Raw genomic sequence first — 20,791 nt, forward strand, 5'->3', positions numbered from 1 at the left:
TAAGGTTTGTACTTGGATAAAATCTTCCGGCAGTAGTTAAGCCCTAGAGTGATTTTCATTACAGACATTTATGCTTCTGGTGGTGATCCTTGTTGAAATCAAGGGTGACCCAGTGCTGGTGGCTCCCAACCCCTCTGAGCTGGTGACCTGATTCCCATCCTTTGTGAACACCTTAATCATAGCCCACCCATGAATCTGAAATCCTTTATGAAGCAAGATGAGAGCGGAAGAATGGAAAGGCAGGCAGGGAAGGATGGAAAAGCATTGACTTATTAATTGTCTTAGATTGTTTTCCTGTGAAAGAAGAGCCTGTAAAAAAGGGCTTCTGTGCATGTAGTTTATTTGAAAGTAGGAGTAAAGGGCTGGGAAGAGTAAAACTATTCAATAAAAGCCAGTACAAGCATGGGCTGTCAAGTTGGCCTGAATGTGAGAGGAAGACACATATTCAATAGTCATTGTTTAAAAGTATGTACATGCTACTTTAAAACCCACCCATCTGGGTTTCTTGAAGAGACATAGGTTCTAGCAACAGTGGGTCTGTGTTCTGTTATCGCAGTAACCGGCTCGAGCTAATTAGTTGTTGCCTTTTTAGGAGATGTAGGTTTTCTCCTGTTGGCCACAGTCCCCACCACCCCCTAACATTTCCCAACACTGAAGCTGAGTGCCAGTTAGCTATCATCACTACCTTTCCTCCTCCTTTCATGATACCTGCCAGAACTGTGTAGATATAAGAATTTATAACCCCTGCCTTAAACGATGGAATGAATTTGTGAGTTGCCAGGGTAATCTAGAGCTGCTGAAGCCATGAGAACAGGAAGATCCTTTGGAGCTGGAATGTAGAGAAACTCATTAGCATTGGAGTCCAGCACAGTGTGGCTCTAATTAAGATGGAAGGCTTAAAAAAATCACTTGCCAGTGTCTGTGGGTGAGTAAACTCTGTGGAATGAACACCTCAGTTAGGTAACAGGTGCCCACATCAAACCAGCAGCAGAGCCTTTGGTAATGTGTCCCAGATGTCACACACCGTGCCATTCACAGGCTTTAGTGAGATTTGCTATTGGGTATTTGTGCCTTCTTTACAGATGTCCTAATTTGTTTGAGAAAACGTCTGTGTTTATACATTCTTATGCATTTCATGAAAAAAGTGTTTTTTTTCCCTGGCCTTGTTTTGTTAATGCTATCTAAATTTCATATTTCAGGTGAGTTCAAAGCCCCAGTGGCAGCAGGCGGCTCCATCATTCCATTTGAGTGTAAAGCGGGATGAAGGTATTCCAGAGCAGTTTAGTGTTAAAAATCAACAATCATATGGTAAGAACTCTAATATTCTATCTTAGACTTCAAGGACATTTTCTAGAGAAAAAAAATCACACAATATTTAGTTAATTAGAGCAAAGAAATTGTAAACTGAAATATTTATGTAAAGTAGAAAAATTTATCCCAGCTGTGTTCCCTAAGAAAATAATTGAATCCTGTTCTTAGTTATTTCAGGCTGTTGTAAATGCTATAAAAGCTGATATTTTAGGAATTGGGATGTTTATAATAAAACTTTGATTTATTGTATTCAGAATTTGCCTCTGTATCAAAGACTAAATAAAGTTATTTCTAAGGGGGATTTTAATAAGTTGTAAACATTACTTCTAAATTATTTATATTAATATTTTTGACTTATCAGATTGTATTGAATATTAACATTTTTTTCATCATGGTTCTAAATTTTCTGAAATAGTTTTATATTCTGTTTTTATAATAATTTTAATCTTCATTTTAAGAAGGTTCTATGCAAATATAATTGAAAGTCTGAGTTTATTAACATTAATCAAAATATAAATTAATGAATATTATTGAAATAAAGGTTTCTCATGATGACATAAAATGAGAGTTAGTTTAACTTCCTCGTAGTGAAAGAAAATATGGTTACTTAAGAACTTAAAGAATGTAGTTTTTTTTCTTAAAGCATGCTTCAGCATTTTATTCTAACCACTTAAATATTTTAGCTTACTTTTTAGATGACTAATTTATGCCTTTTTTAAAAAAATTCAAGCTGAATACATGGAACGCTTTGGAAAAAAGGGCAAGTTACTCGACCAGATTGATGATAGTCATGCTGGACCATCTACTTCCAAATCAAAGAGCAAATCTCCACATAAAGAACGAGAAAACTTTAGAAGCACTCTTGTTAATGTCATTATGTAAGTTCTATAAGCTAACCAGTGTTATCCTCGTTAGAGCCCCTGGGAACTTTTTTTTTTTTTTTTGCGGTACGTGGGCCTCTCACTGTTGTGGCCTCTCCCGTTGCGGAGCACAGGCTCCGGACGTGCAGGATCAGCGGCCGTGGCTCATGGGCCCAGCCGCCCCGCGGCATGTGGGATCTTCCCGGACTGGGGCATGAACCTGTGTCCCCTGCATCGGTAGGCAGACTCTCAACCACTGCGCCACCAGGGAAGCCCCCTGGGAACTTTTTAATCTAAAATTATAAGAATTCTGTGCCTCTCTAAGGATGCCTGAAAGCCTTGTTGGAATGAGGTCAGGGTATAAATGAAAGACTGAGCTTAACTCTAAAGGTGTCTCACTTTTAAATATCATGAGCTGAAAAGGTATGTTGATGAAAATGATCAATTAAAAAATCTATAATAGGGATAGGAGAGAGTTTTATTCAAGCCAAACTGAGGACTATAATCTAGGAGATACAGGTACAATAAGCACTTGACTTGTGTTCCTCCAGACTACAAAATGGGGGAGGCTTATAAAGACAAAAACTACAAGGTTACAGTTAGTTTCATGAGTTGTTTATCAAGAATTATAATTGGATCTGGCAAGAAGGAAGGATGCTTGTTAAGTAAGGATTGGTTGGGGTCCAAAATGGTTGCATAGTTACAAGGGGTTGTAGCTGGCAGCTGCTAGCAGATACTGTTTTGAGCATGACTGGTGGTATCCTTGAATTTGCTAACAGTTCAGAAAATTTAAGTTCTCAGTGATGCAGGAACATGTCTGAAACCACATCCACAATGGCCACCTGGCTCCATTTTAAATGCCTGAAACAGTCACTCCATTTAGATTTTTAAATGCAATCTTTTCTTTAATGGTTAAAACAGATGTACAAGGCATGTTTGGCGGGCCATAAGACAGGCTGTTTGAGTTAGCATGAAGTTCAAGCCAAATCACGTATAAGCCAGAAAGACTTCCCCGTACCTCAGTATATGAACATTTCTTCCATCAGGTGCCAACATGAATACTTGGTGTTGGTTGAGAGAGCAGAATGTCTGGGAATTCTGGTTGTAGGCATGCTGCCTGGCAGAAGATTTGGGGCAGTTATTTTTTTCCCCATCTTGTCTGTTCAGGTGATGTGGTGACTTCCCTGGCATTGTGGGTCTCCTTGTGTATAAAAGGAAGGAACTGGGCTGAAATGATCAGCAGTGTGATCAGGGCAGGGCTTGCCCAGTCTAAAGTACAGATCTGTTTACAGAGGGCAATGCAGATGCAAGTCACCAGTTCCTCTTTGCCTGTTTTTTCACAGCTTGACGCTAGTTGTTCAGTAGCCCCTTTCTTTCATCATGACTCTCAACGCACACACATTGCCATTGGTGAACAGAATTTAGTGACACATTACAGTAAGTCACTCACCCACAGAGCTCCATTTTACTATCCCCATGTGACACCTTACTGGCTGGATAGGCATCTTGAGGGGAGGGCAGTGGTCACTGTGTGCTGACAAAGGGATGGCAGATATGTGGGCTCCTGTGCAGTCAGATCGTGGGCGTGTGCCTCTGCGAGAGTGGTTTGGAGTTTGCTTTTGCCAGGCACCACTAGACATTACCAGCTTGGCCCACTTACATCACTTTCTTCAATTAAGCCCTCAGAACACACGAACTTGGAGTAAAATCAAAACTCCAAGCCGTGGGTGGGTAGGCCTCTGGTTACAAACTCATAGAAGCAATTTTTTGTTCTCCCAATGTCCTGGCCAAAACAAATGATCTTCTTGATACAACTTTCCTGTGCCTGTCATTTTTGGTCCTCCTCTGGTTGAGGATAGAGCCCATCTTGGGTTTCAGCTTCATACAGAGGTCTGGGTTTGAATTCTCCATTTAACTCCAGCCTACAGAATCATCTCCTGACCCACATGGGCATTAAAGTCCAAGGCTTCGCTCCCCAAGGGCAGCCGTAGCCTCAGGGGTTGGCTGTTGCTCTGCCTTGTCATTCCATCTTTTCCCTCCTGAGTATTTCCTTTTTTTCTTGTGAACTCAGCTATGCATTCAAAGGAGCTTTGTGGCATATTATCCAGTATTTATAGAATGGTACTGGGAGGTTTTTCAGATTATCTTTGCTGCTGTGTTATAAGAAACAGCAGTCTCCTTTTAATCATTTAATGTCATTTTTAGTTATACCTTTAACAAACACTATATGGATGGACTTATTAAAATTCAATCTTTGAGTTTCTGGACTTCAGTAGCATGTTTAATCCCATTTGTAGTTATTGGTATTACATATTTCTTATTTTGTATTTTCTATTTACTGTATGTTGCCTTTGCTTATTTAATCTTTCTTATTATTTCTATTGAATTGAATTTTCTCTCTTCTCCCTTTATTCCTATTGGCTTAAAAGCTATCAAATATATTTTTATTCTTTTAGTGGTTACCCTAGCATTTAAAGCCACATATAATAACTTATATTTTTAAAAGTTTAAAATTCATTTGATCCATCTTCCCTCTGAATAATATGAAAGGACCTTCGAGTGGCGCAGTGGTTGAGACTTTTATTTTTTGTAAAGGTCGCTACTATTTTGCCCTTACTCTTGAATTAATGAGTAAGCTCACTACAGAGTTAAAGGATAATAGTAATTTTTCCCCTACAAATATGGAAAACATTGAAAAATATTAACAATTTTCCCCAAATAAAAATAGAATATATTTAAGGTGTACAAATGTGATGATTTAATATACTTACACATTGTGAAAGGATTTCCAGCAATCAAGTTAACACATCCATCACCTGACATATTTACCTTTTTTTTGTGTGTGTGAGAACCCTTAAGTTCTACTCTCAGCAAATGTCAATTACATGATACAGTATTATCTATAGCCACATGATGGCATATATTATTGTTGATGAGAAGGCTTTGTTACTTTATTTGTTACTTCTTTGTTTGCAATCTGTTTGTACTGTCAGTTTGTCTTTTCAAAGCCTTCTATATAGTCTGTAAAAAAACAGATTTAGCGAGATATAATTTACATACCATTACATTCATCCACGTTAAAAATGTACAATTGAATGAATTTTAGTAAATTTCTGTAGTTGCGCAACCTTCACCAAAATCCAGTTTTAGAATACTTCTGTCATCTACAAGTTCCCTTTTGCCGTCTCAGTTAATCCTTTCTACCACTGGTTGCCCCAGGCAATCATTGATCTGCTTTTTGTCTCTATAGCTTTATCTTTTCTACAATTTCACATAAATGGAATCATACAGTATGTATGTTTTTGAAATCCATCTTGTTTACTGTTTCTTATTTGGGGCTATTATGAATGATGCTGCTATGAGCTTTGCATGCTGGTCTTTTTGTGGACATCTGTTTTCACTTCTCTTGCATAGATACCTATTTATAGAAATTCTGGGTAGTGTAGTAGGTGTATGTTTAAATTTTTAAGACATTCCTAAGCTGTTTTCCAAATCATCATACTATTTTACATTCCCACAGGAATGTATAAAGAAGTTTCTAGTTTCTCTACATTCTTGCCCACACTTTGTCTTTTGTTGTGTTTTGTCATTCTAGCCATTCTAGTAAATGTGTTGTCGTATCTTAGCATGGCTTTAGGTTGTATGTCTCTAATGACTAATAACGATGGACATCTTTTTTGTAGTTGTTTGTCATTCACATAATTTCTTTGGGGAACTGTCAACTTAAACCTATTGCCCATTTAAAAAAATTGGGTTGTTTGTCTTATTATTGCCTTGTAAGAGTTTTTTATATATTTTCTATGCAAGTTCTTTATCAGATATATCTTTTGCAAGTATTTTCTCCCAGTCTGTGGCTTATCTTTCAATTTCCTTCCTGGCATTTTATGAAAAGCAAAAGTTTTAAATTTTGATGAAGCTCAACTTACCAATTTTTTTTTATTGTTCATGCTTTTGGAGTCATATCCAAGAAACTTTTCCTATCACAAGATCATAAATATTTTCTCTTATGTTTTCTTAGAAGTTTTAGCTTAGCTCTAGTTTTAGTTTTAGCTCTTACATTTATGTGCATGCTTTATTTCAATGAGGTATCTGTGTTATGAGGTAAGGGTTAAGGTTCATTTTTTTGCATATAGATATCCAAATGTTTCAGCCCCATTTGGTGAAAAGACATTTTTCATTGAATTACCTGGGCATCTTTGTCCAAAATCATTTGACCATATATAGGGTTCTATTTCTCTTCCATTTACCTATGTGTCTGTATTTACACCACTTGTCATGTAGCTTTATATTAAGTTTTGAAATCAGGTAGTTTAATTCCACAAAATTTATCCTTCTTTTTCAAAATTGTTTTGGCTATTCTAGGTTTTTTGCATTTTCATATACTACACTTTAAGATCAGCTTGTCAGTTTCTGCAAAAAAAGAAGAAAAGAAAGAAAAAGCTTACTGAGATATAGTAGACAATGCATTGAAACTATAAATCAATTTTGAGAGAATTGCCATTTCAATAATGTTGAGCCTTCCAGTCCATGAACATGTTATTTCTCTCCATTAAATTAAATTTTCTTTAATTGCTCTCATTAGTGTCTTGTATTTTTAATGTACAAGTCTTAGACTTTAAAAATATTATTCTTGAGTATTTTTCTTTTTGATGTGAATGAAAATATGTAATTTCATTTTCTGATTGTTCTTTCTCAGTATATAGAAGAATCTATTGAGTTTTTGCTTGTTAATTTTATATCATAAGACCTTACTAAACGTGCTTACTAGTTCTGGAGCTTTTTAAAAGATTCCTTAGAATTTCCTACATATCAGTCATGTTGTCTGCAAATAATAGATTTATGTCTTCATTTTCAATTTAGATGCTTTTCATCTCTCTCTCTTTCCATTTTACACTTGTTGGGTCCTTCAGTACATTGTATTTCTTTTACTTTTTTTTTTTTTTTTTGCGGTACACGTGCCTCTCACTGTTGTGGCCTCTCCCGTTGCGGAGCACAGGCTCTGGACGCGCAGGCTCAGCGGCCATGGCTCACGGGCCCAGCCGCTCCGCGGCATGTGGGATCTTCCCGGACCAGGGCACGAACTGCGTCTCCTGCATCGGCAGGCGGACTCTCAACCACTGTGCCACCAGGGAAGCCCCAGTACATTGTTGAATAGAACTGGTGATAGTGAAATTCCCAGTCTTATTGGGAAAGCGTTCAGTCTTTCACATTTATGTAGGATGTTAGTTGTAGGTTTTTAAGATATTCTTTATTAGATTAATGAAGTTCCCTTCTTTTCCTAGTTTGTTGAGAGGTTTCGTCATGAGTGGGTGCTGGATTTCTGTCAGATGCTTTTTCAGTGTCCATTGAGATGATCATTTGATTTTTGTCCTTTTAAAATATGGCATATTACATTAAATGATCTTCATATGTTAAACCTTGCATTCCTCTCACTTAGTCATTATGTATATGTAATATACATAATGGATTTGTTAAAATTTTAAGGATTTTCAAATCTACATTAATGAATGATATGGGACTGTACTTTTCTTGTGATGTTTTTGTCTGGCTTTGGTATCGGGGTACTACTGCCTCATAAAATGAGTTAAGTGTTTCCACCTCCTCTGTTTTCCAAATGAATTTGTGTAGAATTGGTGTTGTTTCTTCCTTACTTGTTTGATAGAATTTATTAGTGAGGCCATCTGGACCTGAACTTTTCTTTGTGGAAAGATTATTACTTACTAATTCAATTAGTTTATTGATATAGATCTCTTCATATTTTCTATTTCTTCTTGAGGCATGTTTGGTACTTTTTTACCTTTTAGGAATATGTTCTTTTCATTTAAGTTGTCTAATTTTTTAAAAAAATATTTATTTATTTATTTATTTATTTATTTATTTATGGCTGTGTTGGGTCTTCGTTGCTGTGCACGGGCTTTCTCTAGTTGCGGCAAGTGGGGGCTACTCTTTGTTGCGGTGGCTCCTCTTGTTGCAGAGCATGGGCTCTAGGTGCGCAGGCTTCAGTAGTTGTAGCACGTGGGCTCAGTAGTTGTGGCTCGCGGGCTCTGGAGCACAGGCTCAGTAGTTGTGGTGCTCGGGCTTAGTTGCTCTGCGGCATGTGGGATCTTCCCGGACCAGGGCTCTAACCCGTGTTCCCTGCGTTGGCAGGTGGATTCTTAACCACTGTACCACCAGAGAAGTCCCCTGAGTTGTCTAATTTGCTGGCATAAAGTTGCTCAGATAATTTCCTTGCTGTCAGCCTTCCTATACGTTTCCTCCCTTGGTAACTGTTGATTGTAAGACGAGAGCCTTTTCTAGGGGTCTCCTAGGCAGATTGGTTTCCTTCCTGCATGAGTTACGGTCTGTGGTGTTCTCAGTTGTTTCATCTGTTCTTTATCTTCTTTTCATGTTCCAAAAATTTGTTGAAGTATCTACTCAGCTGATGACCCTCTAGTTGCTTTACAGTCCTGGGTTAAAATTATTACCATTTTCATAGGAAAACTTGAAAAAAAGGATGTTTATGTCACCATCTTGAACCAAAAATCTCTATTGATAAAGAGAAAAAATACCAATACAGTTCTTTCAGTTTTGAGAAATAAAGTACATCATATTTTCTCTTTAACAGGTAAAGCGTCTCCAGTATTGATTGATTTATTTCTGAATGGAATGTTGCTTTGATGGAAAGAGCATGGCAGTTTCGAAGCACATATGGATGGGCAAATCCTTGTTTTTGTATTTAATTAACAATGTGATGAAAGGGAAGTTATTTAATGTCTCTGGCATTGTTTCTTCATCTGTGCAGTGGGGATAATTATGTCATTGTCTCCTGTAACAGTAGGTGTGAGGATTAGAGAAAGCTTCTATTATTGTTCCTAGCAGCAGAATCTTTGCCTGCGGCCACAGAACAATAGAATTATAGAGTTTTAGAGCTGAAAGGATCTTCATTCTGACTGCAAGAACTTCTGCAGCCTCTCCTATAGCCCCTAACCTCCTTCCTCTTCACCTCTCCTGACCTTGCTGCATCCTTCTAGGTCCACATTACTCACACAGAGGATGAAGTTTGAGTGTCAGGATTCAGCAAAGTAGATAGGATAAGCATTTCTGCCATTAAAAAACAAAAAAAACAACAATCCATTTATTAAGGTCATATACTTTATAGTGGCAGAATCTGAACCCAGATGTCCTGATTCCTGAAGTACGTTACTGTCATTAGTACCTTATTACTGTACAAATACCAAAATAACGAGATGATTACTTTTGCAGTTAAAATAACCCTTCTCTTTCCAGCCACAGAATACCCTGAAGATCTTCCACCATTCCTCTCATATGCTTATTCCTCAGTTGATAAATGTTTATTGAGCACCTACTATGTACTGAATTAAACTGAGATATTACCTGAGACATTCCTGAGACATTGCCTTGCCTCTCTTCTCTGGTCCATTTAGTTGAAAAAAATAAGTCTAAAGTTCACATGATAGTAGATTCCTAGATTTGTAAAAAACTAAATCAGAAGATCCATTCTGGGTACCTACTTTGGTATGATATCTCAGACAGATATTCAATAAACCTCCAGTCTCCACTCACTGGACAGTTAGTGGGAAGAAGTATTTTATTACACAGCATCACTAACCTGTATCCATCCCGATGAAGTTGGGACCTGGAGCATGATACATTCAATGATAAAGAGGTTAAAGGTATCACAGAACAACTTATTTTCCTGAAGATGTGAACTTTTCACACACTGAGCCCCAGAGGAAGTCACAAAATGTGGCTCATATCTGATACAGGTTTTGAATTGAATTATACCTAGAAACATTATAGTATTATATGAACAGTTAGCCAATAATAAGAACATAGAAGCATATGAGCTTCTGTGTCACTTGTTGCTAACTTCTAATATGTGTTCCTAGAAATCTGAGAAATGGTCTTTTGAAGAATATATCTGTGTCTTTGGCAAAACTACATTTAGAGTCTTTTCCATCGGTGCTCTTCTAAACATCATATTTATAAATAACCATACATGTTTTAGGAATAATGCAAGAACATTCCTATAAAAGTTCAGAGAAGAGAGATGATTTTGGAGCAATGAGCAAGAATGAATAAAGCCTATCAAAAAGATGTGGCCTCTGAATTAGATCTTTCAAATCACTTCCAATAAAACTGCCTCTGAATAAAGAGAGAAGGTATTCTGGGAGGAATACGGTACCAAATAAATATGTTTACTATTTTAAAAATGTTCCACAATGCCTTTTTTTCTTATTTTATAGAAGACAGTCTGACAGATAAATCTATTGATTTATGTTCTAACTGCCATTTATATACATTTGAATAGTGTGTTTATCATTTTCTTAGGCAACAAGATGCTGTCTTAGACTCAGCTACTCTGGATGAAAGCACATTGCCAAAACTAACCACTTCTGCAATAGAGAAAGACATCTTGGTAACAAGCTATTTCTTTTGTCAGTATAATTGAAAGTAAAGGAAGCACTCGAAGGTGCCCTTGTGCCTTTGAGTTTATTCTGTGCTCCTTCCTGTGCAAATACTTGGATGTAGGAGTAAAGATGAAGTTCCATAAAATTGCTGTATTGGATTAACGGAGGAAATCATTCTTCCCCTCGTTTCCTAAGACCACAGTCAGAGAATCTCAAGTCTCCCTGCTCCCTATGTTAAAGCTAGCCTCAGTCATGTATAGCTTTTACATGTCTTTATTCTATGAGAAATTATTTTAATTACATAATGTACACTTCACAGAGCCTATTAACTTACTTTAGAAAAAAGTAATTCAATGATTTCAAATATAGAATTTTTTAAAAGCAAATATCGAAGACTTTAACATTGCTAATTTGAAAGTATTTTTTGATGTTTAAATTTTTTTCTGATAAGTGACATGTAAAAACTTGGGAAAATATATTGACGTTAAATGTCCATTGTTAGAGAAATACTATCATGTCTTAAAATGAATTTTTTGTGTACACATTTAACAACGTCTGTAAAATTATGGCATGAAATATTAACAGGTCAATTGGAAATTTTGTAAGTCCTGTTGGATAATATTTCTGAGATTAATGAATAGGGATAGTGATTCCCGTACAGCTTTTAAGATCTATTTCTGATTATCAATAACACAAGGACAAAAACTAACATACTAAATTTTCACACATTTATAGAACACTAAATTCTACCTCCACATATATGAGTTCTGTTTAGTACATCATATATTTAGTAATGTAACTTCAAGTTTTAGAGTGTAGTTATGAATTAAGGTAAGAGTTTTAATTTTCATGAAATAAAAGTTTTTTTTAAAGTTTTATTTTCAATTTAGTAGAGCTCAAATAATGCCAATATGAATTACAAAAAATAATTTTTTATGATTTGTAAATACTTTGTTCTACTAAAACTTTAATTTTGCTCAGTGGTTTTTAGTTTTGATAAATACTTCTTTTATTATAGTACTAAACCCATCTCCATTTCTCATTATCTTTTCTGTAGAGATATTACTATTATATCCACCATGGAATTGATACGGACCATGTAGCTCCAATGGAAGATTCTTGGCTGGAGCATGTATTGAATTTAGTCCCCCAACATCTGAAGGTCCTCCCTAACAGCATACTTGCATTATCTGATGAAATGAGAGAAGATTATTTTCTTAGTGTAAAAAAATCCATAGGTAAATCAGTATTTCTCTTTCTAATTTGAATGCGTCTTATTAAAGATAAATTTAAAAAAATTTAAAGTTAACACCTATCTTTGAAACTATTTATTATATTTATTAGGCTGTTTCTTGTATTGTGGTTACATTGCTTAAGATCTCAGGCAAATTTCATTAATAAAATATAGCAAAAAATTTTAAAACCGTCTTTCTATTTGTAGGGATATATCCCCTAAACAAAGGACATAACTGAAACAAATTTTAAAATGTTAATTAACTAATATTAATATTACTGATATCATAGAGTGTGATTAATTACAAAACTACTGCTATGGACCAGAGGTTGGCAAACTACAGCTCATAGGCCCAATCTGGCCCACTGCCTGTTTTTGTGAATAAAGTTTTATTAAACACAGATACACATTCATTTGCATATTATCTATAGCTGCTTTTGCACCATAAGAGATTGTTGAGTAGTTGTGATAGAGACCTTGTTGCTCACAGAGTTGAAAATACTTGCAGTCTGGCCCTTTATGTGAAAGTTTGCTGACTCGTGGTATAGACCGATAGACTCTAAGACTGACATTATCAGAGCCATTTAAAAAGTACTCATTTCCGGACCCATCTGAATTAAAATCTCTGGAGGCAGTCTTTCAAATCTGTGCTTTAAGAAAAGGTTCTCCGATTGGTTGTGATAGTAAGCCTGGTATAACTGATGCTATTATCTCAAAGTTGGAGAAATCATACTGCTTTGAAATGGTTGCGGGACCCTTCAGGGAGGAGGGCATTCACTGCATTGAAGACTCCTATTGAGTGTTTTGATAAAGAGCCATATCCTTGCCCCCAAAGAGTTCATAGTGTAATGAGGGTCATAGACAAATCACTAAATTGTAAAGCAAAGTAGCAAGTACAATGAGGAGAGAAATCGAGAACATGGTCTAAGGGAGAAGAGGTCATGCCTGACTTGTGAGGAAGGACTCTGCGGCACCTGAACTGAGTTGTGAAGGATGAACATATACATACTAGGGAACAGGCATGCTCCAGGAAATGGTGGGAATGATGGCAGACAAGAGCGAAAGGCTCTTCCAACCTTGCAAGCAGCTCTGATGGCCAAAGAAGAGGGTGCATTTTGGGAAGGAGATAGAATACTAAGGGCCTTACATGCTTTCTTTTAAGCATTTGAAGGTAAAGGAGAGTCACTGAAGGATTTTAGGCAGAGGGATAAAAACATTTGCATTTTAGAAAGCACATCTTCAAAGAAAAGCAAGAAAGTTAGAATTAACTGAACTAAAGACTGCAGAGGCAGAAGTAGCTCACTTTACTGATTTCATAACAAGGTAGTTCTATGCTCTTAAGCGGTTGAAAAGGGAACAGCAAAGCAATATGTGTCTTTCCTCAGTGAAGGGAAACTACTGCTACTCTGTATTGTTGACCTTCAATTCAACAAGAACAATTTTGGTGGAAGAGCTAAAAAGGAAAATGTATCAATAGTATTAAGAGCAATGATTTTCTAATGAAAGAACAGGAACATTGTTAAGAAAGGGTATATATATTCTCAAAGACACAGACATCATAGATTTTCTCATAAAAATTTTAAAATTGTGTTTATAAATGCACAAATTGCCGATTATTTAAAAAAACTTAATGTAAACAATTTTAAAGGAATTAGTTTTGCAATTGCTTGGGAAATACTATAATTACTATAAGGTTGTTGATCAGAACTTTTCAATTTTCTTTTAGTTGATTTTGTTTTAAAAGATCCTAGAGAAAAGGAAGATGACAGAAAGGTAGAAGAACTTCCACCCCATCGTGCTGAGTAAGCAATCAGGTTTCACTAAGAATATTGATTTTTTGCAATCATTTCTCTGTATGTGGATGTATTTATACACTGGTTATATTTTCTCATATATATGTTTATAATTTGTGTACTGCATATATACAACTGATCATACTATCTTTGTTTATGTATTTAAGCCCTAACATGTTACGTTTACAAATTGATGGATAGATGGGTAGGCGAACACACCCTGACAGATGGATGCCTATGTGGTTAAAACATAAGTGCTCGGGGCTTCCCTGGTGGCGCAGTGGTTGAGAGTCCGCCTGCCGATGCAGGGGACGCGGGTTCGTGCCCCGGTCCGGGAGGATCCCACATGCCGCGGAGCGGCTGGGCCCGTGAGCCATGGCCGCTGAGCCTGCGCGTCTGGAGCTTGTGCTCCGCAACGGGAGAGGCCACAGCAGTGAGAGGCCCGCGTACAGCAAAAAAAAAAAAACAAAACAAAACATAAGTGCTCTGGTGAAAGACCTTGATACAGATCTTTTAACTCCACAGCTCCAAGCACAGGCTTTAGATGTATTAGGGACATGAAAGCTTGAAGGCAATTTGAATGCCCCAAAACACAGTGGGAATGTTGCAGAAAATATGCAAACACAGAATATATTACATGGATTAAAATATAGAACACATATGGGAAAATCCACTTGCTATATATTTTCCCTAAAATAACATTTAGGAATACATCACTTAAATAGTTTGAAGAATAGAACGTATATGATTAAGTAACCACTTCAGTTTTACTTTGTTTCTTTTGTATCATTTAAAAGTGCCCCAAATTGTTTCTCTTAACAACTAAAAAAAAAAAAGTCAATGTATCTTCTATGGAGAACAGCTTTTCTCCCAGGGATAGACAAAAACTATCCTTTGTAATTGTAAAGGTGATATGACCACAAATGAAAAACTGAATTAACTTTACTATATATTAAAACAAGACTAAGTATTTAAAATCAATGAGAATAAAAAAAATTTACTGACATAAAATGTAAATGTTTAAATATACTCTGAAAGATGAAGATGGCACATCTTTAGTATAAAAAAGATGATTAGTCAAGTCGGAGGAGTTAGAGAATAAATATCTTTAAATAGAATGTTAGTGTTTATGATTTTGTAAGTGACCTTTACACAGTCAGAGGTGAAGTTCAAGAAGATTTCCAGGCTGGAGTATATTCTTAAAATGTTTTAAAAACAATAGGGACATAAAATGTTTAAATGTTGCCTTAAAAAAGAAATCTTTTAAGATATATATAAAACGTAGCTGGCTCCTCTTCCTGTTTGATCACTATTAGTTATTTGTGGACTCCATCACATCAAGCATTTAGAGAAAAACAATTGCCTTATGTGATAGAAATTCAAATCTAATTTTATCTGCATTAGTTAAAAATTATACTAAACCACAAAGAGTATGACTTTTATATACTTTAAAACATAATTACATGTTTTGTTATTACCATGAGGGATAAATCCTATTTTTAATTCAAATTAAACTCAAAAAATTATTACTCAAATCAAATGATTACTCAAAAACTACTTTGACTTTTATAAGACTTTCTGATTTTTAAAGCAGATGACTATTTTCTCTTTGCTTTCAGAATGGAAATTCTTCCAAAACCTTGGAGGAAATCTTTTTTAGCTGCAAGCAGTTATATTAGGGATCACTTGAATGCAATGAACCCTACAATGTTGGCGGTGCTAGATTTGTGGCACAGTACTTTTAAGTAAGTATTTCTGGCCTTTCTGAGGTTTTGTTGTTGTTGTTGTTGTTGTTTGTTTTGTTTAAGAGAGATGAAAGTTATTACATCTTAATTTTTTCTTGTACTATTTTAACTATAAATTTTAAAAATAATTACAAATCTAACCTAAGTAAGCATGGTTTTAAATAATATAGAAGTGTATAGGGTAAAAGTGAGCGTTGCCATTATGTCTTATCCAGTTCTCCCTTCCCCACCCCCGCCAGGTTACCATATATACTTTAAGGGGTAATCACAGTTAAGGGGCTGAATCGCCATGCTTCGTTTTAAAGCCCACAGAACATTAGCTGCTACAGTCATCTATATTGTTTAGAAACCGAGGTAATACTGCCCATGTGATTAGCATGAGGTGAAGTTTCTGGGCGACTCTTGGGGATCATGCATCTCCTTGTGGGCGTCGTCATGGTGCGAAAGGTGCAGAGCTGGATGTGAAGGCTGCTGGGCACTTTGGAGTTACAGACCTTGGCCCTAGGGCTGAGGACAGTTTACCTCGCAGTTGAGAAGCTCCAGCTTCATATTCCCTCCCTTGTGCCACCCCTTCCAAGGCACTGAGGGGGCATCCTAGCAATAGGCACACGTGGACATAACCTATTTCTAAAATATGCAGAAGTAATACAGATTTATATCATTTTTCTTAAAGAAGCCCTCTCAAAACCTGAATGGATCCCTGTCTCGTGATAGACGACATGGCAGCCTGGCCTCCAAGGTGGTCCCATGAGCCTTTTCTTACCCTCCCAGCCAAAGCCCCAGTTTACATGCAATCTGTTCTCCAGGGTCTCCTGGTTCTTAATTGCAGGTATTGTCCTGAGGACACAATAATGAGAACATTTTCTCGCCTCCTGCAGACCAGCAAAGGGAAAGCTAAGAGCTTTGGGTGCTTCAGAAGCACAGCTGTTGTCTCTGCTCTGGAAAGCACCCCTCTACACATACACTAGGGAGGCCTCACCAACCAACTTCTCTGAGCTCCTTCCGGAATTGGGATCCTTAGTGCCCAGGAGCACCTAACCCTAACCCTACTCCCAGTCCTGCTTCAGGAAGCCAAGCCATCCAGAATCGCCCCAGCTCTGCCACCCTCCCATCAGAGGCTCTCCAGTTCCCACCTGTGAGATGAGTGTGGGTTTGTGGTGTCTAAGGCCTCTCTCCTCCCTCACTCCATCCCTCTCTCCCTTCCTTCCTTTTTTAAACAAATTTTAATGTAATTTCTTTACACAGATACATATGTAATTAATATGATTACACAAGTGTGATCATATACACTTTTTAAGTGCAGCCATTTTTTCTTTACTTTGCCTGACTCCCACCAGCCTGGCCTTTCTTTTCCTTGAATGTGCCCTTCTTTCTACCAACCCAGCCAAAGACATGATAACCATTAGTGGGGCATCTTCCCATATTTTTCTTTGTGCTCACGTAGCCAAATATATATGTATATCCACATAGGTGTATATACATACATAGCATAAAACTGGCTTTCGTCAATGAGACTGTTTACTCCTAGAAAGCACATCCTTTCAACTTTCCATTGTATAATGTGGATTTCTTTGTCTTCTTGAATTTGTCTTACAGGAAGAGGCCATCCCCCTGCCCCATGCTTTTCTCATTTTGTTTCTTTTGGGTATTGAGACTCAAATATCTCTCCCTGACAAGGCCCATGATCTAATTTTGTCTGCAGTGATGAGATCCTACAATACAGTATATCACTTTCACAAAGGATGTTTACGTGCAGTAGTACATTTAATTTTCAAAGCACCACCACAGTGTTTTTTATTTTTTTAATATCTATTCATACATGGAACTGCTAGAACACACTGGGCTGGATGCTGGAGGATGAGCACCATTGCCTAATATTGTTCATAAAGGGCTAGACTTTGTCTATTGTACAATGTCAGGAGGCAAGAGACAAGAAAATGAAAGGAGGAAGGGGAAGAAGAAAAAGTAACAAAGCCGAGATAAGAAAACAGTAAATAGTAGATATGTCCAAAATTAGTGTCCGGGGATGTGGTGGCAGAGGTGTTAGTTGCAGCAGCTGAAGCAAACCTCAGAGCTTCCAGGGTAAAGACAAATGAGAAAGAAGCTTTGCAGTCGGTGGGTGGGAAGAGAGCCCCATCAACTCCTATGTTGCCTTTGCCGGCGTAAGTTGTTTTTACTCTCTGTGTGAATATTAAGAGTGGGATGGGCAGACCCAAGTGCTGCCCCTCTGAGGAGAAGCCAGCATTGAACACACAGGGCATCCTTACTCTGGCTTAGCAGCCATTTGCCCTGAATCTCAGCAGGTCTTGAAGGTACAGGACATCTCTATGTATGGCTGTGGGTTGGGGGATGGTGATACAAAAAAACCATCTGAATGACTCTAAAATGCATGTATAGGGACACCTCTACGAATGGGGATGCTCTCTAGATGGAAATGTGCAAATTCATGTCATTCAGTATTTATACTTACAGAACCCACTTAATGTCAGAGATGGCATTTAGTATGCAGTCAAAAACCTACATAGCACACAGGTATTTTTGCTTGAAAAATGGTGTATGTTGGGGACCCATGTATATACAGTGTATATATGAGTATGGAAATTATCATAGGATATATATTACAGTATAAATAGGATGTCTTAAGAAAATAAGATAAAGAACAACTTTTGAAATTCATGATTTGATCAAGGCGAGTCCAAGAAAATACTTCTAGAACACTGTGGATTCATTTACTGTACAGTACTCAGAGAGGATACAACTTAATCTCAAACGTATTAAAAAGATGCTTAACTCATAATAAGAAAAATGCAAAGAGATTGAAGTAAAAACTACACTGGGATATCATTATATTTCCTATGGAATTGACAAAATTCCAAAATACTGACATCATACTTTGTTGGTGAAGATTGGAGAAATGGGCATGCTTTTGAAGGGAATCCAGTCATATCTATCAAAATTAAAAATTCATTTACACTTGAATCCAGCAGTCTCGTTTCTGGGAAATAGTGTAGAGATACACATGAAAATACAGGAAGTGATCGAGATTCAGGGTTCTTTATTGTGCCATTTGTTAAGAGGATTAGCCTGGAAACAACCAAGTAACCATGGATAGTGGACTGGTTCAATGAGTGATGGTACATTCACACAATGGAATATTATTACACAGCTATGAAATATGAATGAGAACAGTATCACCGTGCTAATATGGAATGTTCTCTAGGATGTATTAGTAAGTGAAGAAAGCGAGTGCAGAGCACTGCCTAGAGTGTGCTCCTTTGATGTAATGAAGGAGAACTGGCAAGAACAGAACTTGTTTCTAAATTCATGGAGCAAGCAAGAAATGTAGGCACTTGGAGTGGGATTTAAGGGGCAACTTGGGCCCCGTGAGACGTGAGATTAGCTTTGAGAACCAGAGATCAAAATCAAAGACTGACTTGGTGTTGAGTCTAGAGTGTTGGGCCAGGACTGTTCAAGTCCCTCTGCCTGAAATCAGTGATGGATCCAAAGATCAAGGTGGGGGTTTCAGACTGTGATGAGCATCAAGTGGCAGGTGGGAGGGATCCATGACTGACAGCTGAGTCTCCCGAAATTGACGTCCGCTTGCATGCTGCAGGTAAGGGGTAGGAAGAGTTCAGAGGAGAACCTGAGGTTCACAGTCTGGATGATTTGGGGCTGTTATTTGGTTGAGTGATCTTTTTCCTGACTCTTCCTGTAGTCTTTTACCAGTGGTTAAAACTGTTGTTCTGGGGCCTCCCTGGTGGCGCAGTGGTTGAGAGTCCGCCTGCCGATGCAGGGGACACGGGCTCGTGCCCCGGTCCGGGAGGATCCCACGTGCCGCGGAGCGGCTGGGCCCGTGAGCCATGGCCGCTGAGCCTGCGCGGCCGGAGCCTGTGCTCCGCAACGGGAGAGGCCACAACAGTGGGAGGCCCGCGTACCGCAAAAAAAAAAACAACAACCAAAAAACCAACTGTTGTTCTACTGCCAGATGATTGTAGGAATCGTCCTGAGAAAGTAGGACCGGTGTCTGGTGGTATTTTTCCCATCTTCTTAACAATTCAGCCTATTGACCAAACAGGGAATGTTATCAGCAGAGATTTCATGAGAAAGTTCTGTAAAACTTCTATAAAGGCCTATCAATCTCAAAACATGAAAGGTGGGTGGCCTGTGCTTAGAATTGTCTCTAAATCAAACACTGCCGAAGTGCAGGGAAAACTGGTCTGGTTGCTCAGCGGCAAAGTGAATTCTAGGTGCTCCTGCCCTAGCAACTGCTCTCCTTCAGTGCTGCTTCACACAGCATGCACCTGTACCCTGATTGATAGCTACAGCTTTGAAACATAAAGTCATGTTGAAAATGTTGACCAAGAAGCACAAAGAGAGCAGATTATGTTTAGTATGTGCTGTCATGCTACATTTTTTTTTTTTTTTTTTTTTTTTGCGATACGCGGGCCTCTCACCGTTGTGGCCTCTCCCGTTGCGGAGCACAGGCTCCAGACGCGCAGGCTCAGCGGCCATGGCTCACGGGCCCAGCCACTCCGCGGCACGTGGGATCTTCCCAGACCGCGGCACGAACCCGTGTCCCCTGCATCGGCAGGGGGACTCTCAACCACTGCGCCACCGGGGAAGCCTTGTCATGCTACATTTTAAAAGTATTTTATTTAAAACATTGCTGTATACTGCTCAGTTGCCCAGAATAACGCATTACCAAAGATTCTCCAGCAATGGTTATACCTACTTTGTGCCTAATGTATCACTGATGTCATGTACTAACCTCATGGTAACCTAAGAGATGGACTTTTGAAAGGAATATAAATAGATGTGAAACGTGTTTTGTCTACTAACCAGTATTTTACACTGGTTTTTAAGTAAAAATTAAAGGTGATGTTTTTAATAGTGTTTCCTATCTTTCAGATAACATAGAAATCATTTAATCATGCGGAAATTAAATAGCGATTTCTCTAATAGGGAAGAAATCTGTAGTTAAATTGAGGTGACTAATACAATGGTACTAATAAGTAGCATTGTTCTTTCACTTTAATCTGCCAGAGAAACTTCTTAACTGACTAAAGCGTGTATATAACAAAGATCATAGTGTTGTAGTCAGAATTGAAAACTCTTGGCTGGAGTAAGCACTGTGTTTTCTGAAAAAATCAAAACCAGACAGGTTCAAAAGATTTTTATACACTGGGTCTTAATTAGGTGTGAGAACTCCCTCACTTCATGGCTCTCCAATATCCAGGGTTGCTCTCTTTTCAGAAAGGGTGGAATTTTTATATTAGGAGGAGTGGACCCTGTAAGTTTTGAGCCCTGCCTCTTTTCCTGTTTTAATTGTTCCAGTTTGAAAGCAAAAATCAGTCTAACCTAACCATCAAATTTCAGTTATTACATCCTTCTTCTACTGCACAGCACAGTTTCATAATATCAGATTGTGTTCCTGCTG

General features: G+C 37.8%; 1 protein-coding gene across 1 annotated transcript in view; it reads left to right on the plus strand.

Moving 5' to 3' along the window:
• The window catches only part of DNAH7 (dynein axonemal heavy chain 7), a 253,806-nt gene that overhangs the window by 21,731 nt on the left and 211,284 nt on the right, over nucleotides 1–20,791 (plus strand). Inside the window, exons 4-9 of the mRNA XM_007447818.1 lie at nucleotides 1,200–1,308; nucleotides 2,042–2,189; nucleotides 10,503–10,590; nucleotides 11,640–11,820; nucleotides 13,543–13,618; nucleotides 15,229–15,354. Coding sequence (XP_007447880.1) covers nucleotides 1,200–1,308; nucleotides 2,042–2,189; nucleotides 10,503–10,590; nucleotides 11,640–11,820; nucleotides 13,543–13,618; nucleotides 15,229–15,354 — 728 coding nt within the window. The remainder of the gene's footprint in view (nucleotides 1–1,199; nucleotides 1,309–2,041; nucleotides 2,190–10,502; nucleotides 10,591–11,639; nucleotides 11,821–13,542; nucleotides 13,619–15,228; nucleotides 15,355–20,791) is intronic.

Source organism: Lipotes vexillifer, unplaced genomic scaffold, assembly GCF_000442215.2.
Source record: "Lipotes vexillifer unplaced genomic scaffold, Lipotes_vexillifer_v1.1 scaffold555, whole genome shotgun sequence".
Classification (NCBI taxonomy): domain Eukaryota; kingdom Metazoa; phylum Chordata; class Mammalia; order Artiodactyla; family Lipotidae; genus Lipotes; species Lipotes vexillifer.